The sequence below is a fragment of the Falco punctatus genome, assembly GCF_963210335.1.
Source record: "Falco punctatus genome assembly, chromosome: 20".
NCBI classification, from domain to species: Eukaryota; Metazoa; Chordata; class Aves; order Falconiformes; family Falconidae; genus Falco; species Falco punctatus.
In genome coordinates this window covers 3,451,544-3,477,707 of record NC_137600.1, presented here as the reverse complement: position 1 = coordinate 3,477,707, position 26,164 = coordinate 3,451,544, and the positions used below count along the sequence as shown (strand labels likewise).

The 26,164-nt window shown below is 49.0% G+C and overlaps 1 protein-coding gene across 11 annotated transcripts in view; it reads right to left on the bottom strand.

The window, feature by feature from the left end:
- The window catches only part of LOXL2 (lysyl oxidase like 2), a 67,293-nt gene that overhangs the window by 1,710 nt on the left and 39,419 nt on the right, over nt 1-26,164 (bottom strand). For 9 of the 11 annotated variants that reach the window (XM_080370405.1, XM_080370409.1, XM_080370408.1 and 6 more), the window contains 11 exons: nt 25,668-25,879; nt 19,082-19,304; nt 16,959-17,142; nt 12,736-12,887; nt 11,846-12,013; nt 8,797-8,962; nt 8,321-8,564; nt 5,201-5,316; nt 4,575-4,711; nt 3,597-3,708; nt 850-2,057 (listed from right to left, as the gene is read on the bottom strand). In XM_080370405.1, the coding sequence (XP_080226531.1) occupies nt 1,978-2,057; nt 3,597-3,708; nt 4,575-4,711; nt 5,201-5,316; nt 8,321-8,564; nt 8,797-8,962; nt 11,846-12,013; nt 12,736-12,887; nt 16,959-17,142; nt 19,082-19,304; nt 25,668-25,879 (1,794 nt within the window). In that variant the 3' untranslated portion in view covers nt 850-1,977. Of the gene's footprint in view, nt 1-849; nt 2,058-3,596; nt 3,709-4,574; nt 4,712-5,200; nt 5,317-8,320; nt 8,565-8,796; nt 8,963-11,845; nt 12,014-12,735; nt 12,888-16,958; nt 17,143-19,081; nt 19,305-25,667; nt 25,880-26,164 lie in introns of those variants that run through there. The other 2 variants (XR_013924628.1, XR_013924629.1) reach the window with 2 other exon arrangements.

Genomic DNA, 26,164 nt, shown 5'->3' with positions numbered 1-26,164 from the left:
CTGTGTTTCAAAGTGTCTGTTACTCGCTGGGGCACTCACAGAGAGTAAGGCTGCTTGTAGAAAAGCCTGCTCTACAGTTTAAGAAACAACAACAAAAGCACTAGAGTAAGGGAATTGTATCTTGTTGGCCAAAATTCAGCTGTAAGCAAGAGCAGAGCATCTGCAGGAGTCAAAAAAAATCTGTTCAATGTTTACTTGGTTGTAACGTTATTGTTAAAACACCCCACAAAACTGACAAGCATTGAATGCAAGTGAGTTTCAGGGTTTTTCCTTATTTACACAGTGTTTAAAGAGCCTGACTTGCTTTGTTAATTGCTTTGTTAGCAGGGAAAGTTGTCACACCCCGATTAGGGAAAGAAAAACCAGAACTTGCCAGTTGTGATTTGCCCAGAGCCTGGTGTGAAGAGATGCTGCAAGACACGGTGTCGTGGCAGCAGCCAGTGAGCACCCAGCACATCTCAGACTCTGCTTTTGCTACACAGCCTGGCACCTTGAGAACAAAATGGAGTTTTCCAACTTACAGTAGGCTAAAAACCTTTGGTAGATGCCACCATCTGGGCCACTGGATAAGTGACAGAAATACTCTGCCAGGCATTAGCAATAGACTTCTGCATTCTTTAAGCCTCACAACATCCCTGTGAGGTAGGTTACGGATAGCACAACTTGGATGCAGCCACTTTCCATCCCCCTGTGGATTGAAACTGTCAGCTAAAAGCGTTCTGTTAACTTAAGCTGCAGGTAGAAGTCTTCTGTACAAACACAGAGGGAGGAAAAGCTTCAGTACCAGGAATTGTGAACAAGGCCCTAAACTTTTCATGGAATAGAAATACACAAAGGGCATATAAAACATTTTTCTGGGTAAAACACTTTTATTCAAGTAGCTGTGTCTGAAAAATCTGTAGCAACGTGTGTCCTCAAACAAACAGAGGAACACACTTAGCACCATTATGAAGCTACCAAGTGTCAAAATCCTTTTCAAGACAACTTACACAGGTGGGTCTGTGACAGCACCGGTCCAGATCCCTGATGATGAAAGCCATGGAGTTACCTCTGTCGGGTACAGTGAGGATACAATGCCTTAACTAAATTCATCCCTTAAAGACAAGACAGAGTGAATATCCAGCTTAGAAGGTAATATTTTGATGTATGTAGAACCTATTGGGTCAATAGCTTACTGCCTAATGGAAATTCACAGCCCAGGGGACTCCTCCTCAGGAGATCTGTGAAGTCTTCGAGATGGTACAAGGGAGGTGTAGCTTCACGGAGCCCTGATGCACGCGTGGAAAACTGTTCTGCATTAGCTGCTCCACTTCAAGGATTGTGTTGGAATTGATTGTTGAGTACAAGAGTTTCACTGCAGTATTAAATTATGCTTTATACTGTTCTGCTCAGAAAAAGCCGCTCCAACTTTTTTTTTCCCCCCCTTTCCTGTATTTCTTTACTAAAATGGAGTAACGACATGGCAGTACTGAGGATTAGCTGGGTTCGAGGAGCAGCGTCACAAACGGAGGCATTTGCATCAATGGTGCGTTCAAGCTTGAGTCAAAAGAGCTTAAAGATACCAAAATGAATGCCTTGAAAGTGAATGGTAGAGACACATTTTTAGGTTGTTGGTACCCAAAGGCAGATTGTGCTTGCTGCAGCCTGGACCTACGTCTGTGAATAAAGATGGTGCTGCAAAGTTTAGGGAGAAATCTTGGTGGAGAAGGTTGGAATAGTGAAGATACGGAGCCAAGCAGAGTTTTAAAGAGCCTGCTCCTAACTACCGCAGCAGTAGGGAACGGAGTTACAACAGACACGGGGTGGTCTGAGCGCCTAAACCGGGAAGGAAGGCATCTTTAGAAAATAATTTACCTTGCTAATTTAGAGTTTGATTGTTTGCTTGATTTTCTTTTTTTTTTGTGTGCAGTGGTTAGGGAAATCACCGAAGCAGGAAACCTCGCTTCTTTAAATAGTGGGGTGGGAGGCGATGCTGTTCTATCGGGTGGACACCTTGTTATTTGTGAGTCCGCTGAAGTGTTCAAACTTCTGTTCCGTTTCGTCGCTGAAGGAGCCACCTGGGGAGTTCACAGAAAGAGCACAGGGTTGAGCAGGAGGCAGCAGCAGAGGCAGTTTGCAGCACGAGGCAGCCAGCGCACAGGGGTTTTGCGTGATCTGCAAAAGATGCTGCAAGAATGAAGGGCTCAAAGCAAGCAGAGCAAAGATTGTCCCGGGCTAATTAATTTAGGCAGTTAATTAAATCTTACCATAACTGGAACAGCCAAGAGGCCCCAGGAGTGCTGGATCTAGGCTTTTATGTATTTGAAAGACCAGATCACAAAGTACCCTCCATTTGTTGCTTAAAACAAGGAGGTGACGACTATCGGGACCTGTGAAGTGGGCTCCTCCCGAGGCTGGTGGTAAGTGGGTTCTTTTTACTCTTCTTAAAAACCAGGCCCTTACTTTTTGCTAGTTGAGAGACAATGAAAGCTAAATACATTTATTTTTAAACAAAAAGAGTTTCAAGCTCAGCTGGAGAGCCCATCCAGCACTTCAGTGTCCGTTCATCCAGATGAAGTGGGTTTGGCTTTTCTGAACTAGGTCACAATCTGAAGCGTGACACACAAGACAAGTATTTTCTTAAGAAAAACCCAGCAAATTAACAAGAAAAATCAGTGGTTACATGGAATTTTTTCAGGAAAAACACTCCTTGAAGAACTTGAGTCAGCTCTGGAAATAGCCTTCGCCACTGGTTTTATTTGGAGGTTGGCAGGCAGTTGCTGTTAAACTGTTTTTGACACAGAAAATAAATTACCTTACAAAGCCCCCAACTTAATTCCGTTTTAAAATGGTTTTGACAATTGACTGCTAATGCAAATTTAAACTAGGTTGGCTTTGCTATTTCCAAGACCCCCCCCAAATTCCAAATGATAATGTTTTACACGTATTTGAGAAAAATAGGCAGTTTTCCCTCGCATTCAAGGGACAGCAAAGTCTTCTCATTTCTGGCTTGAGCGGAGGGCTCTTCTCCACTGCTCTTGTTTGCTTTTCAAGGGAAGAGAAGCTTTGGGGTGTGAGGTGGTCAGCCCCAGGCTGGTAATAATTTGAGTCTAATAGTAATTAGACTTCTGAGTAATAAGAAGGTGGAGTTGTTTGCCTGGACTGACTCAGGCACTCCGAACAAGTTCTCAGGTTGCACCCGAGCTTTCCTTACATCTCCCAGTCTTGGGAGGGGGAAAATGCTCATTTCCTTGTAGAAGAGGTACAGCTGGAACATCTGTTATCCCCGTTCCCCCAAGCCTGAGGGATTTCTTTCGCATCTTGCACAGAGAGCTGTCTTACCAGTGTTGTAAGTAACACGTAAGACGCAAACCATCCCACCCCCGTCCAGCCATTTACCATCTGCAACCCGTAGCAGCCTGACCCTGTGAGAGGTCTACAACGAACAGCAGCAGCGTAGTTTGGGCTGAGTATCTCGTCTTTCCAAGCCCGTGCAAAGTGATCAACAGCACATCAGCACGTTGCAATGGAAGCACTGAGAAGTAGCAAAGAGCCAGCGACGCGGTGTGATCTAACCGGGCAGCCGTTAAGCATCCCCCCGCAGAAGTCCCTCTCACCTATGTGGCAGTTGTACATCCAGATGCGCTGCCCATCGTACCGGCTCCTGCATTTCATCACGTTATTTGAATAATCTGATTCAGCGACTTCGTAGTTGGGGTTGATGACGACCTAGGGAGTGATGGAGAAACACAGCACAAAGTTACTGAAAGGTGGACTGGGTGTGACACTTGCTAGGCAGACTGAGACGGAATCAGCTTTTTCATTATACCATAATAATTTTTTCCGTTACCAAAAAAAAAAAAAAAAAGTAACTCGTTTTGCAAGAAGACAGAAACCCATTAAAGCCAGATCAGGATCACACCTTCCCCCAGGCACCAAGACATACCCTCAAACACCTTCACTCCATTTCTCACACGATAGCAGTGCAGACAAAAATAATTTCCCTTCCCTCCTCTCCAGTTTAAGTGGCTGTTTTTAGAACCAAAGATTTCTCCCCCCCGCTCCACCCACTTGCACAAACCAGACTGGAGGCAGAGTCTTAACTCCTCATGCAAACACAAGAACAGCACCGTTTGAACCCAAATGAAGCCAGCCTTGCTTACAAACAGCTCAAAAACTTAGTACAAGACAAACAGCAGGATGCTGCGCCGATACAGAACGTGAGATGGAACACGATGTCAGCAGCGCACGGGTTGGTAGATAAGGACTATCTTGTCTATAGATAAGAATTCTAGATAGATAAGGACTATCAAGTGTTGGCTGGATGTGGATTTCTTAAGACTGTCATTTCTGAGCTGTGGTTACTGGCCCTGATTTTTTTCACTTCGGGGGGAAGTATGTGGTATGGTAGCGCTTTGCTGGCCCGTTAGGTTAATTCTTTATCTTTTAGGTACCTTGGGAACATAATCTCTTCATAATTGGAAGCTTATAGTACTGTAGGAGATGTACAAATAAACTAGTTACATTCTTGACATCCCTAATGGGTAAGCTAAAAAGCACACAGCAATGCCTCAAATCCTGTTTTTCTCCCGTACCTGGAAGAGGTAATCGCCTGGTGGGACATCAGTAATGTCGATCCACTGGCAGTCGATGTCATGACGGTACACGTCCCAGCATCCGACCGTGATCCCTTGTTCACCAAAATTGGCACATTCGTACTGTTTTTGCACATCTACATGGAAAGAGTTAAAGGCATGAAGTGTTACGTTCCCAGCGAGTCAGGCTGGGAATTTCCCACCCTTGGACATGTCAGAGAAAGACCCAGTGGAAGACAGTGAGAAGCTACGGGCGCAGTATTTTGGGTGAGATTTAACAGAACCGTGCCTTGCTCAACGTCTTGTATTGAAACACCTGCACTGCTTAACTGCACAGGAGGAGCTGCTGCCTTCCACACCTCAGCACCTAAGAGGCGTGTTTTGAAATTTCTCCCTTTACAGGAATCAGAAAACGTACACCGAGGTTTCCAGAGCAGCTCAGAGTAAGGATGTAAGGAGCTGAGGGCTGGAAACCTCAGCATATGGGGCCTTCAGGGATTCTCTTATACCTGCAGAGATCACCCCAGAGATACGCAGCCCTCAGGACATCAGCAGCATCTCCGAAGCCAGGCACCTGTACGGGGACAGCGATAAATTCCCAGCACAAAGGGCTCTGGCAGATATACCTGCTTCGCACTCGGTGTCTTCCAGGCAGAAGCTGGCTTTGTGTCCTTCAGCCACCTTGGTTCCATTGAGGTTCAAGAGGTCGTAGTGGGTAAAAACCTCCATGCTGTGGTAATGCCTGCAAGGCACAGACGGGGAGAATTATCTCGAGGGAAAACAGCCACCCCTTTAACCACCAGGTCTGAAGGGCTGCACTGTCGACCCCAGCAGGGGTGGGCCAGTGGCTGGGCCACGACGACTCAGATGTGAGTAGCCCAGCCTCGGCTTTTTGTGTTGTTGCATCCCCTGGGCCAGGCATTTCACCTCCCAGCCCCGCGGGGGGAAACACACGACAACACATGAAGTGCTACGGACCAAGCGGCGCGGCAGGAGGTAGAGCAAGAGAAAACACAGCCAGGAAATATTCCCTTGGGCGTAATCCTTGCACAGCGCCATCACCCATGCTGCCTTCATGCTGGCTCCTGGCCTGGATATTTATTTACATATCAAGTGCTAAAGCTTTTCCAGGGGAGAGCATGCCCAAGCCTTCATAGGACCACCCCATGCTTTATAATAGCAAGGAATGGGGTGGGGGGGTAAATAAAAATCAAAGCCATCATTCAGCCAGGTCATCGCTTCTAGTGGCCCTGTCGTTTACCGCAGGAAATATTTCACCTTCTCCTTAACAGCCTGCAAACAGCCCTAGATGTACCCAAACCGGCAACCTGGCTATTTTTATTTATTTATTTTTAAGCAGCAGAATGTAAATTTATTGGCAGAAAACTTCACGACAGATGGAACCAGCTTCTCTCCGAGCTCGCACCGCTCGGATCTAAACAACCCGACAGCTGGGTTCGCACACGGAATTTTAAACAGGGAAGCGTTAGTGGCAGCTCAGCCTGAGCCGGGCTGCCGGCACGAACGCTGCAGCGCTGCTGGGTGCAGCAACAGTTGGGGGAGAGCACACGATCTGCGCTGCAGACCCCTAACCAGCGCAGGCTACGGCAGTTTGGGTGATTTTGGACCCGAGAACATGGACCTTTTCTATGCCATGCTCTGGTTCTGCAAAAACTTCAGCCTGCGCTTCAATCCAGCTGAAGTCGGTGAGACTTGCAGAGCAGGAATCGGATGGAAATACCCGATTAGAACAATTTGGGTGCTCCGCATGGTCACGGCTGGGTGCACACCCGTGCTGATGCAACAGGTTGAATTTCATCCCAGTTTTGGAACTGGGAGCAAAGTCCCAGCGTGAGCACGTTGTGGCGAACGGGAAAGCAGCTGTGGGTGCTGAGAGCGGAGCGGGTCCTTACACCGCTGCACAGACAGGCCCCAATTCAAAGAGCCATCACTTAGGAGTTTAAAAAAAAAAAAAAAAAAAAAAAAAAAGGACAAAAAATGTGCAGATATCCTTTCCTTTCCAGCTGTAAAAATAATCATGGCTTAAAAACTTCCAACCACCATTACTGCAGCATCACTCTGCACACGTATTTACAGATAAAGGAGGAAGGACGAGGGAAGGGGAGGAAATCTTTTCGTTGGGAGACTGGGTTTCTTCTTACCTCCTCCTGCCTTTCCCCTAACCAAAAAAAAGAAAAGCCACCTGCCAGAATTTAATCGCTTTTCACTCCCTGCTGTAGGTCTTTCCCTTTTCTGTTCTACTTCCACATCAAAAGCCAACCAAACAGAAGGTCCCAGTGATGGAGCAGGGCAGCTAGGAAAGAAGAGGCATTCTGCAGTGGCCGAGCTGTTGACTTTGAGACTGTCTAATTTGGCTGCCTCTGATAAAAGTTTGAGGTTCTCAAGTTTGACTCAGTTTCTGAAATATGTCTGAATCATTCAAAGAGGTGTTTACATTCTGGTGTTTACAGACTGGAAAGATTGAAGAGGAATTGAGTTCATCCTCCTCCGTATAAACAGAATCCAGTTTAAAGCGCACAGATGGCTCTCAGCCTCTTCCTGATCCTTTCCCAGCCTCACCTCACTTACACAGCCTCTCCCAAATTGCTCCAGGTGCCCTGCTTTGTGACAGTGCTGTGCTCAAAGCCCTGCGGTCCCCACGTGTCCCCCCAGCCCCTTCCCAACAGGGCTGGGAAGGCAGATGCTCCGCCGCTCTGCTCCGGGTTTCCTCCTCCCCTAACTACACCATTGCCTATTTACCTTTGGTTCTGTGCTGCCGAGGCATGAGCTGCTGCAAATATTGCACCAGTGCCTCCCGCTGCAAATATTGCACCAGTGCCTCCCGCTGCAAATATTGCACCAGTGCCTCCCGCTGCAAATATTGCAAACCAGCCCATCCGCAGGGTCAGTGGCCACCACGGTCTGAAGCTTCAGACTAGTGGCACTGCAGCATCGCAACGCTGCTGCGCTGCATACCTACGCCTCTTGCCTCGCTCATGCTGTTGATGAAGACTGTAAGGGACCGTTAGGTTCGAGAATTTATTGCTCTGATGTTTTCACAAGGCGAAAGTTTTAACAGCGGCAGGACAAGAGCTGTGTGCTGCTGGTTACTTAGCTCCTTTTTACCCCAAATTAGAGAAAAATCAAGCCTGTAACAAGCCATTTCAGAAGCAAAGCATCTGGATGGCTTGGTTCCAGTTCCCTTTCCTCCTCCTGGTTTACTTTGGCCAAAACTGTCAGTTTCCCTCTGAAAAACTATGCATTTATGGGGGTGAATTTACTGTTTGTCAAAAAGAAGCACAAAACTAGCTCTCCCAGCTGTGCACAATTTAAACGCAGCCAAGATGCATTAAAGAATAAAAATAAAAATGCGGAATTGCAGCGTGTTCTGCAGTCCTTCCCCAGGTGAGGGAAGTGGCTCAGACGGCTGCATCTCCCTACACACCGCAGCTACACAGGCACACGCTTCCGTCTGTGTACGTACACATACCCCCAGATACATACTGCCCGTGCATATACATCTCTCCCAAGGAGAGCTCCGTCTTGCTCATATACCAGTTCTTCATTACAATTCCTACTCTAATTAGCTGGTTTCTCTGCTGTCAGAGGATGAGAGCTGCCCTGACACCCATCGCAGCTCCACAGCCACCGCTCCAGCCTTTCAGCGCCATCACCCCGCAGCAGAACAGCCCCCACCCCCAGCAGCAGAAGGGGACGGAAGGAGGCACCGACCCCGTGGCACCCACCGGTGACAGTCGTGCCAGACCCAGGCGTGGCGGCCGTTCTTGGGGCGGAAGTCGGACTGCCCGTTGTTGTGGATCTGGGAGGAGAAGCGCAGCAGGCGCCGGTACCCAGAGGTGATGGAGGTGTTGACGGCCGAGCTGGCCAGGCAGTTCTCCTCCAGCGCGCACTGCAGCATGAACATGGGGCGGTCCTCCAGGTAGGCAGTCTGCTCCACCAGCTCGGCGTTGAGCACCAGGTCGGGGGCAGCTGGCGGGTGGGGAGGAAGGTTCAAAATTAACTGATGGGTTTCTAAAAAAGCCCCACGAGGGTCTGCCAGAGACGGCAGCCAGCCCCTTCCTTGCACTGTTATTTCTCAGCCCCATCAGCAGCGAGTTGCCACTGTTTTGGCATATCCAAGGCACAGCACGGGCCACGCCATTTCTCCTGCATATCTCAGGGCAAACAATGCCAAAATGAAATAAAAACCTGAGTCACTCACTCTCCGAGCAGGATACACCAGCACCAAAACGACCACCTCCTCTGGGACAGGAGACGTCGGCTCCATCGTGACGACAGTGGGCCAGGGACATCTCTGTCCCCGAACACTTGACGCCGCTCATGACTACGTTGTCAGCGCTGATGTCTCCGTGCCAGTACCAGGTTTCCTGGGAAGAAAGGCAGAAAAAAGCATTTCACACACTCTTCAGTGTTTAGTGGACTTTATTTAGTGGAGTATTTATCCCCCTGTAACTTGCATCCTCCCCTCCTGTGATGATCCATGCACGGAGACAGATTTCGCTAAAGGATGCTGGAGCAGAGGAGATGAGTAACTTGGGGAATGAGCACCAAATCTGTTTAAGCAGAAAGCTGGTCAACACAGGGTTTAATCCCAGTCCCATATCCCCTGCCCCACACATGTGTCCAGTGCTAAACAAAACTCTCCTTGTTTCTGCGCTGGTTTAAATCTCTGCTTGTTTTTGATCCAGCTGTAAACTCGCTTTTCCATCCAGCTGATGAATTCATCCTCAGGCTGGTCTAAGTCATCTGGGCTGTGCCCCTGGGAGGGATGCCCAGCAATTAAACCGCATCTGTCCTGTGACATCTGTGCACTTGGGAGGACCACGAGTAGTGCCAGAGCGCCCGCTCATACAAGGAGGGCAGGCAGAACTAACAGCCGTGCTGGAAATGCCGGTGGAAACAAGGCATTTGAGGAGTACCGGCACTAACAGCATCTGCATCTCTGGGTTTTGAAGGGGGGGGATTCACAGACGTTCAAACCCCGCTCATCTTCATCACCCAGTTCTACAAAACTCGTCGGAGCAACAGAAAATTAACTCCTAATGTAGCACCACTCTCAAAACTAAGCGCAGTACATCCTGGTGAAGCTGCAGTCGCAAAATTTTGGAGAAGGGAAGAAAGAAAAAGAAAAGAAAAGACCAGGTTTGTTAACGTCAAAACTGGGAGCACGTTTCCAGGAAAAGAAAACCCATCTGTACCATTGCTTCCATTGCAACAGGCTGTTTGTTAACCCTGTTAGCAACACTCTTTGCACACCCGCACACAGGGCTGCCCTGTTCTACACAGTGTAGCTTTATGCTCATGTAGCTGGTGCAGCCGGGATCCACATAAGGGCCTTTTCTGTTCTAAATACCAGAAGTCTCAGCTAAAGGAAAAAATGTCTTGTTTCTTGCTGGACTCTCAGGGCTGTGTCAATAAAGCCAGGCAGCTGGAAAGGCCAGCGTTCAAGGGACGTGGCTGTCCACAGCTCTTGCACTCTGCTTGGCAGCTGCGCGGGCAAATCAGCTGGAGAAACCAACTTGTGCTGGGGGAATGGCCATGAGAGCAGCATGGGCAGCTCCAGCTCCGACCTCCGAGGTACCCGACCCCAGCGTGTCCCTCAGGGGCCTGCAGATCCCCTCTTTCTGGCCACGGAGAACAGTTCAATTGGTTGGAATCTGCCCACGAGCCCCAGCATGTCCTCCTGGATCCTGGCTTGGTCACTCCATAGACTCATTGCGGGATCGCGCTCGCCAGGTAGGGTTTGAAGTGTCCGTTTCTGCTGACAGCCTCTCCTCCACAAGCAACATCCAGCCCCGAGGATGCTGAGGCTATTAGTCACGTCAGGCCCTTACTGCTCCTGCCAGACAAACCCGGCAGGCAGAAGGCAGGGATGCTCGTTCTCAGCGGGTTTAGCCAGCAGAGCCAGGGAGCACCGAGCAGGGCACGGCATGGAAACGCAGCAGAGCTGCCTGGACCCTGGGCTGGGAGAACTGGGAGAACGGGGGCAGCCCCTGTGCTCTGCAACCACATCTTCCTCGCTTGTCCAAGTTTTCAATTTCCGGAAATTGTTTGGGAAAAAGTGTTTTCTTTTCAGAACTGATCTAAGGCTGTTCTCTGTGCGCAGGTTTCCATCTATCTAAACAGACATGAAGTGGACTTATTCAGCAGCCGTTTGAGCCCAAATTTCCCCAAAGCTGCTGCCAATGGCTGGTTCTCAGCCCCCAAGGGGCTGCAGTTCCAGAAAGCAGCAAGGCAGCAAGCTCTGGCAAGGGATTGCTTTGTCCTAGGGAGAAACCACTTTATTTTACGAGCCCAAATCTCCATTTTCCCAGTCTCTGGGAACTGCAACAAAGGCCCTGAGGTTATATATTTCCTTTCCAAAAAATCTACCGTTGCACCTAGACCCGCCTGCCCCCTCTTTCACCTTCTGAGCCTCGGGGGGTGTATCAAATACAACAGAGGCTCTTGCACAGGGTTATTGGCCAGCACCAGCTACTTACACCTGATGCCATGTATCCATCTGGGAAATGGGTGGGAAGCTGCTGCCCTCCCTCCTTCCAGCTCTTACGGTCGCTGCTTGCTTTCCTCCAGCCAGCACAGCAGGCTGCCATTCATCCTGCCAAAGAGCTTCGCTGGGAAAGAACACTTTATTCCTTTGTGGTTATCCCCAGCTTGTTAGTTGGTAGCTTTTATCCCTTTATTAAGTGCCAGTCTTAGTTGGGTGCAAGCAGGGAGGGTTTAGGGCATCTGTCATTAGAGGAGCAAAGAATACAAACAACTTGGGGAGCTGCACACAGCTCCACTGCACGGCGGTGTACACATTGCACCGAGAAGTAACTACGGAAGAAAAATCAAATTGTTTTCAAGTGATCTGACATCAGGTTAAACTTGGCTTCCACACTTCACTCAGCCTAAGAAGTTCAACTCCTCACTGAGTCGGGGAGGGGGAAAAAACCTGCGTGTAACCACCAGCCCAGTGAGGGATAAGGAAGTCAGGCTTCCCAGGAAATCTGAGCCGCGAGCAGGATGAAAACAGCAGCTTTGTCCAGAGCTGCAACAGCTCCTTCTGCTCCGAATTTCCCCCAACTGTTACACAATGAGCTTTAACCTTCAGAGCCTCTCCAGCTAGTGCCTTGAAGCCAAATGCCGTGGTTTGGGTGGGTTTTTTTCTTCCTTATAAAGCCTTCCTCCTGCTCCGGTAGCCCTTACCCAAGCACACACGTGCCACCACATCTGAAACACGCGCCGGGGAGGGCGCAGGGACTCACCTGGAAGGCATGGCTGGCGAACCCCAGGCCCAGCTGCCGGCACACCACCATGGCCTCCACGGTGCTCCAGTTCTCGCTGCAGACGGTGCCCCATTTGAGCGTGCCATTGCGCTCCATCAGGACCTCCACCCGGCCCTCGTAAGGGTTGCGGCCGCCGCTCAGACGCAGCTGCGGGATGTAAAAATGTAAAAATTCTTAGGTCAATGAACAGCACAGCAAACTACAGCGATGATGCAGCAGCTGGGCGAGCAGCACTCGGGGTCTTCTCACTGCTTAAAGTCAGCAAGCCCAGAAGCCTCAAGTCGGCTGCTAGCAGCCTGGTTAATGCAGTCTGGTTCACCTCCCACCATGGACACGAAGCAGTCTAGCCAAGCCCAGCATCTGAAATATGATGTTTTACTCTTGCAGCTGCGAGAGTAACACACTCCCTATGGAAGTTTCCCTTCCCCACTCCCTCTAGACCTCTGGCAAGAGCGTTTACTCGGAGGAACCTGCATCTGGTTCATGCAGTTGGTTTTTAAACTCCACGTGGCAAAGATGCCAGCAGCACCTATGCCAGCAGCCACCCAGGTGCCAGTGGCATGAGGCACAAGTGAGATCCCACCACAACAGGGATGTGCACCAGCTTTACAGGGCACAGGGGGCAGCTGAAGCGGCACTCCACCCATTTTATAAGCCTCTGTCATGCCAGGAGGATGCTCAAAGGGAGCATCATCCTCATTTGCCCTCCTGTCTAATACAATGCAGATGTTAAAATTGAATAGGCATGGCTTAGTTGAAATAATTCCTACCCAGATGCCCTGCGCTGCATAGCAAGGGAGGGCAGAGGATGCTCCAGGGTGAAAACACCTCGCCACGCTCACTCGCACCTGGATTGCTTGGCTTCTCACCTGATTCTGGAAACCCATCGCTGGAACATTACATCTCACAGCAGCATCTTCTTCGTGGTTACAGCCCTGCGACTCCATGTTGAACTTGCAGTCCGTGACTGATTTTTCAAAGCCCGTACAGTCAATTTCGTTTAGATGAATTGGACCCATGCCTTGGGGAGGAAAAGAAGGAAGAAGAGTCCTTACCTTCTGCCCATGCTACTGTATGGTGAAGAAATATCCAGTAACAGTATATTAATACATTGCAGACATCACACTGGCCTCTAGCATTCAAAACACAGTAACCCTGAAAAAATGCCAGTGATTTCTTGTTAAAATAAAACAAAAAGCTGCAAGATTATTATTAATAATTTTACCGTTACATTCTTTCCAGCAGTCTCTGGGACTCAAGCACACAAGAACTGCAGAAAAAGCCAAGTTTCCATTGTTATATAATTTGCAAACTTCAGCTGTAGGAATTTGCAAATTATGACCTCTTGGCTGGGTCTGTATGCTGGAATCTGCTCCCAGTCAAGCCCTGACATTTAAATGGGTCATAGACACGTTTGCTGGGGCAACAAAACATAACACCACAGGGACGCGTGAGAATTCAAACAACTCTGGGGCAGGTGTGTGGTACAGACTCCAAAACCAGTGATGGAAACGAGAGCGGACATCATCTCATGCTGCAGAGAATGATCTCAAGGTGTTGGGAGCCAAACTGAATAAGCCGGTTCCTCCCTGGACAAGTGACAGCAGACAACTGTCATTTCTACCGAAGAGGCACAGCAAGAGGAGATACGAGGAGACAATAATCCTGCCTGCAAAGCTCTCGGGTCCTGTTCCCAAACTGAGCCCAAAGCTGCTTAGAAAGACATTGTGGGGGGATGAACCGGAGCTTCCAGCAGATGATCTTTATCAAGAACCACCAGTCTCTCTCTTGGAGCCCATATAATCCGTGAGCAGTTGCTGATGGAACCAGACAGTTTTGACAGGAGGTCCTTGCAAGTAGCAGATGTAGAACCTCTGGGCTCCAGCAGTTTCTAGGAAGCTTTCAGAGATGGGAGGCTGTGGATAAAACCACTTCTGAACTTTGCTATCAGCGTGCTCTCTCTGGACTTGGTATAATCAAAATGCTGGCAGCCGCGGTGCTATGACCTGCGGGTGGCTTGCTCCGCTATGGCCCTTGGCCAGGCATTCGTGTCTTGGCTGGAGATGTGCCCATTGCTGGTCAGCAGCCAGGAGCACCACAACCATGGAGGTGATGCAAGGGAAGAGCCACAGAAGATGTTTCCAAGAAAGCAGCATCCACCCACCGATACCCTCCACCAGCTGGAAGAAGTTGGCCAAACCCAGATACTGGTGTCCACCTTGGAGTTCCCCTCGTTGGCATGCCGGAGGCCAGGCTGCCCAATCTGGGGAACGGAGGTAGAAGAGCAACTGTTTTCTTACCATTTCTGACACAACTGGTGATTCTTCTTTGTTGCTGCAACGCTATTCTCATTGTAGCGCGAGCGACGAGGGCTCTGCAGAGCCCGTGAGCCGTACCCGTCTCAAAGCATTGACATCAGGCAGAGAACAGACGGCGTGGAGGTGACACCCCGGCTGCTGGCTCCGTTCCTCTGCACCCAGAGATGACACAAAACGCTCCGGGTTCGGCAGTGGCAGAGCCACCAGCCGGGCTCTGACCGGCAGCCTCCTCTGCACGTGCTGCCTCCCCACAAAGCCACTGGAAAGGAAAATTCTACCCAACTTCAAGCTGCTCCTTTTGGTTTGAAGCAAAGGGCTGACACTGGAAGGCTGGAAAATTTATTAATGGTAGGTGGGATCCTTTTGCTTACGAGGCTTTTCCTACTGCCATCTGGAGCTGCTCTAACTCCGCATGGCAGGCAGCAACCTGTGACTCAGAGCTCTAACCCTGGGGGACAGTTTAATGATCTGTCTGGTGAACCCCTCACCTCCTCAGACTGCTGCTGAGGCACAGGGAAAACAGAAAAGGGAGGGGGGGAAATAAAATGCTCTCTAGCATATTTCCACGATGGCACGATAGAACAAGTTAGGACCTACCCTGGAGTCACCTTCTGACAACAGCAGCAAGAACAAAAAAGCAGAGATGTAAGTGTGTTGGGTTCAGTCTTACTTACAGAATTAATTTGGCTCTGGCCACTTTTTGCATCTTAGCACACTGGTCAGCCCCGTACCTACCCATCACACAAGATCTATATGATGCGGGAGCAGACTCCTAGGCTGAGGCCACCAGGGAATAGGTATCTCGCCTTTTTTGCTTCCCTTTTATTAAAATCCTGTTTGTGGTCTACATCTGGAAACGCTGATGCCAACCTAGTCATTTTGCAAGCTGCTGAACAATTCTGATAGGAGGAATGCCTTGATGCTGACCAGAACTGGAGGGTGATGCACCAAGAATGCAGGATGGATCCAGTCTGACATTCTCCACTGAAACAGCCTGACAAAGCCATACCAATGAAATGATGAAGCAAAGAGGGCAAGGCCACGGCACCGATCCACGGCACCCCGGCACGTTTGCTCTTCTCGGAGAAATTCTTTTATGGCACACAGAGGCAGGAAGTGCTGCTGTCCCGGGCACTGAACTACAGCCAAACTGCACTGCTGTACGCGCTGAGATATGGTGATAAAAGCTGTATTTCCTCCTATGCTGTTCCCTTTAGCAGAAGAACAAGATTAGGGCCGTATATCCAACGTACACATTCACCTACCGCTTGAAGTATTATTCTACGTTCTCCTTTCAAGGACGTTGCAGTGGACAACACATTCATGAGATCTGGGAGTATTTTCCTTTGGACAGACTCTTGTGTAGATAGGGGCAAACTGTTTAAGCTGGGTCTCGGCTGCCGGTATATAAAAGGGGGAATAAATCACCCTCTGCATACCCTGACCTCCTTGTGGTAGGCACTCGTCTCCCACAGGTCACTTTGTCTTAACTGGGACTTGCAGACACTGCACACCGATTTAACACGGAGCCCATCTGTTTGCGATTTGCCCCCTGAAATTAAATCTCCAACGCAGCAGTGACGAGACTGGTCCTTCAAATTAAGGCTTTGAACACGCAAATTGACGGGAGAGACAGCTACAAAACAAAGCACCAACACACGCAAGGACACAGAGCTTAACAGCTGCGGGAGTCCCCTGTGCACTGGGAGCATGGAGGTGAGTTTGGGCCAAGAGAGCTCCTTTTCCTACCGCAATGTGACGAGTCAGCTGAAGGCTCAGCATCCCAAAGGATGCTTTTGACAGGGTGCACGGATTGATTGCCAGTGTTTAACGTTAAAAGAAAGGAAAGCGGGTGGGAATCGGCGGCCGCTGCTAAGAGTTTCCAGGCTGTGGCTGCAGGGGATGGCAGGGAACGGCATGTTCTCCTCCCAGCTGCTTCTTCCCCCCAACCCCCAGCGATGATTCTGCCGTTTCCTACATCCAGCTGAACACATCAGCAGCTCCCTGCATCCCACCGCAAGATTTTTGTGGCAAATCCAAACAGACAGGTCACATTTTAAAGCTTTCCAGACTCTGGACATCACCACTGTGCTTTACATGTGTTGTTACTTTCCCTCCCTATCTCCAAACCACGCTGGGCTGAAGAAATTCCACCAGCCGTTCATTGAGTCGCATAATGAAGTGTTTGGTTTGGTGTCATTTTCTTCAGGGTTTGCACTACGGGAGCAAGGTGTGTGAATCAGAAGGTGGTTTCAGAGGGCGTACATTAGGCTTTGAGTTACCATTTGGGATCTAAACCAACTCCCAAATACAGGAAATCCAAACCCAAATCTGGCTCTGAACTATTCAAATGCCCTGCTGTTTATAATGGGCTAAATTAATGTTCTGGTCTTAAGTTGGGGAGTGTTTGAAGTCTAGATCCAGGACTCGTTTTTGCCAGGAACCTTCTAGTAATGCATTACACGATGATGTGGGTCTAGAGAACTCAAAAGAGCAACGGATGTGATAACAAAGCAGTAATTACTGAAACAGCTGTCTGAGGGAAAGGTTGAACTCATCACTGCTAGACTTCTTTCAAGGAATCTTGAATATCCAAGTCACATATTCCAGTTTGGCCTCAAGCTCCTGGGCTCAAGAGACTATTAAGGGTAGAGAATAAATGCCTGGTCCCTAAAACAAACATCCCAGTAATACTACGCTCATACCCGAGTCATGAAAGGGTTCTTGGAGGCAGACAAGGCACGAAGGGTCCCTGCAGCGCTCGTTGCTCTTACCTTGCCCTAGTCTTGCGCCCGTTATTGCTTCCTTGGCGCTCCCGAAGCCCAGCTCTCGGCACACCACGCTGGCTGACACCAGGTTCCAGTTATCATCGCAAACCGTTCCCCACTCCCCGTTTTTCAGCACTTCAACTCGTCCTTCGCCAGTGTTGGCTCCTCCTTTCAGCCTCACCAGTGGCTGCTGGAAGACACAGACAGAAGCGGTGTTAGCGCTGCCCGGGAACGGAGCACCCTCGCTTTACACCTCTTATTTACGGCACGTAGCTGCAGGCAAGTTGTGGCCCAAGACGTATTGTCCCGAGGGACCTTAAAACAAGTACCACATAATGCAAAAGGCTGGAAGTGTTGGGTGAAGGGAGATCTTTATCTGCTAAGGCTTATAGTATGCATAGACATGCGTTTCTCACATCCCTGTATGTGGGCAGAGAACAAAAAGAGACATCTTACAGTTTTAGTACTTGGATTTAGGAGCCTTTTGCACCCAAAGAGCTCTGCAGCAGAGCGCTGCTGTGCACGGGAGTGGCTGGACACGCAACAGCCCAGTTCTTGTACCATCTCTCTCGGGAGCCTTCTAGAAGGTTTGGGAATCGCACAGAGCCAGCTAGCGCGCGGCTCTCGTCCACTTGCTGCCTGTGGTTCAGCCACTAGATGGATTCATTTGCCCTCCAGCCAGTGGTCCTGGGTTACCCGAGGAGATCAACACGGAACTCAAGCCATGTAAAACCTATCTGCCTGCTGCAGTTACAACTGGTGGAATAAGTGATCTGGCAGAACGCATTCAGAAATACACAGCTGAGTAGCAGGGCTGGTTCCATTTATTTCTGTTCTCTATTAGTCACCAACTACTCATCACTGAGAGCTTTCCCCAGTACCAAGCAGAGAGAGTTACCAGTTGCTGCTGCACCCAAGAGATGCGTCGCTGCAGTGGGAGCAGAGTTTTAGGCACAGGAACACCACGTGATTTGTGCAGAGTCCGAGATAAAAAAAAAAAACAACCAACACCCTAACTTTTAAAACTGGAAGCATATACAGTCCTGCAGGCTGGGGTCACATGAAGGACATGTAAAGCCCACGCAAAGGCTTAAGGAATTACTTGGCAGTGTGCACGGCTCAGCAGATTAGTAATGATTTACAAAACCTTTCACCTTTGAGACCTACATCCTGCAAGCTCTGATGCAGAGAAGACCCCAGGCAAGCAAACCACAGACAGGACCGCAGCGCTGCCGCAGTGCCTGCAGGTGATGCCTGGGGGCTTCTCAGGTGTCAAGAGACAGCCCATTTCCTAAAGTCACAGAGGTATAGGGCTGGGGGATGCAGGCTAGAGCCAAGATCCACAGCACCTAACACACCTTGCAAAAAAATCCTCTCTAACCCAGCGTTAAGGGCCTCTGGACCCTGAGATTGCCCCTTGTATCCTAAGGGTGCACATACTGTACAGCTGGAGAACTTCCCTTAGCATCAACTTCAACCACATTTGCTGCAAGTTAAGCTGCTCGTTCATGTGCAGTCACCCTACTGACACTGAGAACAACTGTCTCCAGGGTCATTTTATAGCAGCCTTTTGCAAATCTTTGAATTTTGACGCTACGCTCAGCCCTCCCTTTGCTAAACAAACACAGCTTTTTCAACCTTTCCTGTAGGCCGTGTTTTCCCAGTCTCTCGGAGCATTTCTTTGCAGAAGACACAGAGGTAATGGAAATGCCAGCTTATTTCCCTCAAACCTCTATGGGAGAAACAACCCAGCAATCTTTAAGTGACTGTGAAACAGCAAAACCCAGCAGCAACTGGGCACGCATTCAGTTGGCTTGAACAGAACAGCCCAAACAGAAACGTGACAAATGTATTTTCTTACTACTTGCTCCCAGCCCTGCCAGCTGTGGTGGCGAGCCAGCCTCCCACCCCTCTGAGCCGGTAGACGGAGGCAAGATCCCACGTATTTGCGAGGATAGAAACTCAGCTGGGCTGGTATCGAGACAGCAATACAAAGAGGGGACATTCACACAGCAGGCTGGTTCGAGGCTCTGGGCACACATGTGTTCGTGCCCTACAGCCGAGAACTGATCCTGAATAGTTACCCCTGCAGGTTTTTCCTACTCGGTTGGATGCTGTTCCCTACTCACCTCCTGCCTGAAGGCTTTTCGGAAGCCACTGTGGCTGCTGGGGGCAAAGGCACGGCCGGGGACGCAGCTGACTACCGCCGGCATCCCATTCTCACATGTTGCGTTCTTCTCTGCGTCCACATTGAGGTGATTGCCCAGTTTGCAGCTGGAGATATGAGCCTCATTCCCATTGCAGTCCATTGAGTAAGCCCAGTAATGCTGCTTCCTTCTGCTGGCAAACATCCTTAAAGGAATAAAAGGGAACAGCAAAACAAAAGTTAGGAATCCTAAAAACTGCACTGATGTAGCTACATTTGGGAAAAAAAAAGCCCACCTTGAAATCAAACGAGGATTGAACAGCATTATTTGAAGGTTGATCCATTCATACACACAATGATGCTGTTAAGGTGTCACTTGGGAGTAAATAGGTCATCTCCTTAAGCTAAAGATCAGAGTATGAATCAACACTGCAGCTAGAGCAACAATTACATGCTCGAAGGAGACACGCACTGTAGAGAGCCCTACGCTATGTCAGGGTCAGAGATCGGTTAATTCAAAAGGGCCTGTGCAAATACCGCTGGTGAGTTCGGAAGACCTCTCCTGTAAACGAGCTGTTCTCTTTGCTGGCCATCAGCTACCAGCTGTGAGAAGATGGCAGACTGGGAAAAAGCCACGGCTCTCCGGCTTCTCTCAAAGCTGCAGTGTTAACAACTGCGAGCCTGAAAGCAATTTCCGAGAGTGAGAGCAATTCCCTTGATGACATGTTCACAGCAGAGGAGATTGGCAGCGGTTCCTGCTTCTTCCTCCCAAACTGGAGTACTTGCCTGGAGGTGCTCCAGGGACTCCTAAGGGGGAAGGGGCACGTGTGATAAATGAGAAAAAGTAATCCAGCTTCATCCTAACTGCACTGCAAGGCTGTCAGACGACTGTATCGGAGCTAAAATAGTCAACGAAACAAAAACACAGGTCAGATCTTTATCAAAAGGAAGACGTTAGAAGTTAAATTAAAAAGAAGTCAAGGCACAGCGGAGCCAACGCCCTGCTGTGATCTTGACGTGGCTTTGTGAGATCCCTGTGCTGCTCCTTATTCCAGGACTAGCTGCCACGCAGCCCTGGCAGTTGCAGGATTAGCTGTGATAAACGGCATAGCAAGGTGGGTGGAACTTGCAGGGAGAAAGAGCAGCCATTCTGATTAACTGTAGCACGTCCCTGCGGGACAGAGAGCCCGAGCAGGACCAGGTAAAGGGACAAAGAACCTTTCGTAGGTTGTTGGTTTGAAACTAAACCGGGCAGGTCAAGGTTTTCCCTGCTGATACCCTTTGGTGGTCCTGTGTGGGCTAATTTGCACAGCCTCAGATGCTTGCGGGGACCACCTTCTCCCCTCCTTCTTGCCAAGCTTTGCTGACAAGCTCAGCAGTCGTCTAGGTTCATATGGCTCGCGGCCACTGACTAATCCTTTCTGCAGCCAAATTTCTCTGGGTTGAGGTTAACGCCAAATACAGCCGGGCTGGAGATAGAGATGCAATTGCATCATGTGATGGGGAGCAAACGCTGTGCTGGAAAGGACAGAAGATGGGGCAGGGCTGGGTTTTATCCCACGGAGCAAGGACAGGCAACCTGGGTAAAAAAATGGCTGTCAAACTCCAAGTCTGTCAAACCAGAGCTGTCAGGGACCCTGAATCAGCAGAAAATGAAGGGAAACAGAAAAAGAGAATAAAAATTTTAAAAATAACAGTAGTAAAACCAGGGGGGATGCAGGCAGAAAGGACCAGCCACTTCTCAGCTAAAATACCTGGTTCAGTTTGGACCAAGCCTTGAAGATTTTTCTTCCTTTTAATTAAAATACCCAGAGTACCACATGCCTACCAAAAAGCCATGAAAGCCTCTGCCCTCGGACTGCTGGAGCTCAGCACCCAGGTCCCACCTGAACATTAACTGCTCTCTCGGACTGCCGAGTGCGGGGCAGACTCAGGCACATGTTACGCACTGGAAAGCATCTGGAGGTGCCTGTGCCCAGTGACACCACCCCGTAACTCCCAGCACGAGCCAGCTCAGCCCCACCACCCTTTCAATCTGTGTGCTCGGTATGAAAGCAAAAACCCGAAGGAGTATTTTCACTGAGGGCCCTCTGCAGACATGTGCGGAGAGCTCCGTGAACTCCAAAGCAGACAAGAAACACAGCCTGTCTTAGAGAAGTAATTATGGGGATGCCTTATAATAGCAAACAATGACCTCACCCTGGAAATTTCACAAGGCATTAACATCTGGTTGGTATTAACAGCCTTTGGTAGGCTGGGGAGAAATAGCCAGAGAAAGTCCCACCTCATTTCCCCAGACCAAATATATATATATATAAATAATAGGGGGGGGGAAAAAAAAAAAGTAGAATACAGATGACCGTTACAGACAGAAATTCAGGGCATTCTTGTTATTTACTTTTTAAACACGGAAAGAACCTCTCTCGCTGGCTTTGCTACAAGCAAGAGCAATGTTGCTCAGATCAGAGGTGTGAGCAAAGTCGTGCTGTGAGCAATTCTAGGTCAAGCTGGATTCCAAAGCATTTCTACTGGTGAGGAGAGATGGACCTTCATCACATAAGCTTTAAGCAAAGGTGCAGTTTAAGCCCGAGGGCTGTGGGAAGCGGCTGAGGGTTTAGCTAAAGGGACCTTGCTACGCAAGAATGCATCCGAGAGGACTCGGGGAGCAGAAAACAAATCGCTACACATGTATAAACCAGGAAAATTCACCCAAAACACACTGCACAGAAGGTGGTGAATTCCTCTTCAGGGGTGCGAGCATAAAGTTTCTACCCTTGAGAAATTCTTCAAGCATTTACTGAATTTAACAAGTCTGCTGTCTTCAGCTTCAGGGAGGTGGAAGAGAAGCCAGACCTGCCACCTTCTGCCAAAGCCCTTCAGATCCCGGGAGGATCTGATTTTTTTTTTTTTTTTTTTTTTTTTTTTTTTTTGCTAGGGAGGACCCCAACCATGACCCATTTCTACTGCAAGCACAGAAGCGATTAACCGCCTCACACATCTAATCAGGTTGATAATGCTATGAGCAGACTGGTTAAACTGGGAGATGCTTTTTGGACTGACGCTGAACAAAGTGTCCTGGAACTGCTGAGCTCCTCCATCCGTTTCTGACAAATCACCAAGCTGTAAGGCCTCCAGAAGGCATGAGGGTCCATCCCTCTGCCTTAGGCATCTCCGGTCACAAACTCCTACTCTCCCCATCAGCAAAATACACTTAACGCTGCTCTTCTTTCTCAACCAGAGCAGGAATCGGGAGGCGGAGTTAACAAGCCATGCCTATAGAAAAACCACTTTGAAGAATGAACAAGAACATGGAAACAACACTGAGATTTATTTCGTTTCCTAACATAAATCGTGCTGTCAACTGCAGAGTCTAAGTTACATTCAGGAATAAAACCCTGGCACTGGGACAACAATGAACTAAGTTGTTTTCTTTCAAGCAAGATCCATCTGCAAATCATTTCACCTCCCACCATTGTGCAGAAGCAGAGTATCAGCTAGCTCAGCATGCAGAGCTGCAGTTTGGGGGGAGTGGGACTGGCGGGGATGTGGGAAGGGGGCACTGGAAGCCCTGACCAGCAGAAACCTGATTCCAGCCCGTCTCCCAGCTGCAGAGCAGGCACGGGAAGAGATCCGCCTTTGGGAGAACGGTATTTACAAATCAGGGAGAGCAAAGCCCGAGAAATGAGAAGAACGTTTCTGAGGCTTCACATTCACATGGAACGAGGATTTATTTCAACTGACCAGCCAGAGCTGAACTCTCCCCTCTCCAAGACAGAATGTGAACAGAAGGCGTGTGGGACAAAGCAGAGAGTGGTGCTCTCACGGCCCAGGCGAGCAGATCACAGTGGTCATCATTCCGGTACCTTGATCATGAAGCAAAGATCACCTGTGAAGCTCCCAGCCCAGAACTGGGAGGTTTCCCTCACCAGCAAGGCTACCAGCATGGTTCTACATGATGCATCTGCCAGTAACACAAAGCACAAAGGCAAACACCCCAGGGAAGAGCACAGCTTTCTGAAGGACGCTAACCAAACATAACTGTCTAGCTGACAAAGTTTTACAAGTCTCTTTCCTCTAATAAAATGACATCCCATCTTCTTCCAACCCGGGATGACATTCAGCGTATTTTCCAAAATATCTTTCTGGGGCTGCAGGAGCCTAGCATGCCGTTACTGCTTGCCAAAACCAAGCAAAGGTGAAGGAGGTGTTACGAGGCACCGAGGCTACTGAAGCAATCTGTCTGGCTCGGCAGCAGAGACCTCCACGCCTGCTATTTGTCAGCACTGCATATTCCTAACTCCAGCTCCAGTCAATGGGATGGTCAGCATTGCTGGATATTATGCCGACCAACTGTGCTTCAGTTTTTTCCATCCCTACGTGTGCTATCGCAAGGAACAGGACAATTCTTCTGAGGAGCGACTGGGTTGTTCAGCCTGGAGAGGAGGATGCTGATGGGAGAGACCGTATCGCTCTATACAGCCATCTGAAAGGAGGCTGTAGATGGGGGGGGGGGGGGGGGGGGGGGGCAGGTCTCTTCTCCCAGATAACAAGCCAATGGACAAGAGGAAACAGCCTCAAGTTGCACCAGGGGAGGTTTAAGATGGGACATTAGGAAAAATTTCTTCACTGGAACAGGCTTCCCAGGGAGGTGGGGGAAATCACTATCCCTGGAAGTGTTTAAAAAAAAAAAAAAAAGATGTGGTGCTTAGCAACATGGTTTAGTGGTGGACTTGGCAGTTCTGGGTTGGACTTCATGATCTTAAAGGTCTTTTCCACCCTAAATGATTCTATGATTACCAAGCACCCTTTTATTTAAGCAGATGGCTCCAGCTGCTAAAGTTAATGCTTTTCTTGGAAACACCACAACTGAAAAGCAGGAAAAATCTACTTTGTCTTACTACAGGTAATTTATCCAGCCCTCCTGCCTCTGATGCAGGGGATGGGAATCTCGGAGATGAGTTTGAGGGAGACATGCTGCAGTGATGGAAGCACACACACCTCTAACTGACAGCCAGGGCAAAACATGAGGCTGCCTGGTAGCAATTATAAATTCGCTACTCATCTCCCCGGGAAGCCTGAAAACAGAATTTCACTTGGGTTATTTCTTTTATCTTCTTTTGTGTTGCTATGTGGCTTTACGCTATTCCAACCTAAGGACCACTTTGATTGATCACGTTCTTGCTATATGAAAGAAATGAAACGTGGCCAGGCAGTTCCAGAGAGAGTTTTCCGAAGGAGCAATTGCACAGGCCAAAAGGAGCAGGCAGGAAAACCACAACTCCTGCCTGGAGAATTCAGTTCTCCCCCTAACCAGTTGATGCTTTCCCACTCCACAGGTCACAGTGTAGGAAAGAAACGAGACTGAATTTCACTTAAACTATTTTGCATCTGCTTTAGGGTGTTATTTCTAGGGAACAGTGTAGGAAGAACCATGTCTGTGACGAAGGCTGGTGACAAAATGCAAGCTGAAGCAACGACAACAACAAAGACCAGAGCTCCTGGTTTTCAAGAAATGGGAAACACAGCCTAAACCGATCAGCTTGTAGCTCCTGGAAGACACAACATTCCCCCTATGGATCACTGTTTTCTTCCCTCACTTTAAAGCAATCTACAATTATAGGAAGAAAAAGCAGCACTGATACCATGCTCCAAACTGCATCCCTCTACAAGCCCCACCTCGGATGCAGAAGCAGCATTGGGAAGAGCAGCACGGAGGCACTACTGACATTTTTAGCTCAGCGCGGGTTTAATGGACAGAAAAAGTCATGCAGCTGGAGATGGCTGGCTGCTCTTCCAGCCTGCGACACTGAGGAATAGCCAGTGCCAAAGGAGCTGAACTGGGGTTAACATTGGGAGATTTACTGGGAAGTCTGCTCCTTTGGGGGTGACCTGGCAGCTGGAGACCCATGAACCACGGACTGTGAGCCTCTGTGAGAGCCAGAGTGGCTGGTGAGTGTGGGTAAACGTGTCAGGAGAGGTGTGAGACCAGGAATCGCATGCAGTAGTGGGAAGGAACAACCTGGGCAACGAAGCACAACAAAAGCCTGTTTTCTTCCAAGATTACTCAGTCGGAGCTTTCAGCACCTACCAAATCTGATCCTACAGCTGGCTTTCCGCAGAGGGATGGGGTAAGCAGTTAAGATTTTCTTGCAGCTGATGGGTTTACTGGAAGAGTGTGATCAGATTGTTCCCATCCATCCCCTGCACACGACACAGAACCTATCACTGGTGGAGGAAATGGCTATCCTAGAGCTGGAAGGAAAAAAAGAAAAGATTTCTTGGGCAGACTGTCCACACGTCCTACGATAGGACCTATCAAAGACGACAACTGATGCTGCAGCAGGTCTTCAGCCAGAACGGTGAGGATCAAACAGCTCCCCTGTCTGCACAAGGAAATGCTTGACATTTCAAATATTTACACAGAAGGAAAATGTGATCTGAAGGCATGAAGCAGTTGGAGGTTTTTCTACCTCAAGGTCTCCAGTGTCATTTGACAATTTGCATTTTTGAACAAGGCCCCAAGTGTTCAAAGAAACATGCTTGTGTCTCATACAAAGCTCTGCTCTTACTTGTAGACGTTGGTGTTGTATTTCCTCTCGCTTGGAAATCCAAACATGCCACAGACAACTCGGGAATTTTTCATGGTCCAGTGCTTGTCGCAGATCTGCTTCCAGGTCCCTTCGTCTTTCACCTCCACGTAACCCTCTGTGACAGGCACCCGCTTGCGGTAGGTGGCGAGGATGGCACGGACCCTTATATCTTCCACCTGGATGTTCATGTTCTGGAAGCATAAAAGAAACACAAATGATGCTGGCTTGCAAGGAATCTGGTTGTGTAGCTTCGAGGTGGGGAATAAAAATCAGTTCTGTTCAGGGTTATGGCTGGACTAGAGGGAGGCAGAAAGGAAGAGCTGTTTAGGAAAAGAGACACCAGGGAAGCAAACCTTTCTACCTTGTGCAAATCCATCCTCCATCCTGCGAAAGAGGATGCTTTTTCTCATTAAAAAAAAAAAAAAAAAAGGCATTATTTTACAAACGGCTACGTAACAAATCTCCTCTGTTATTTA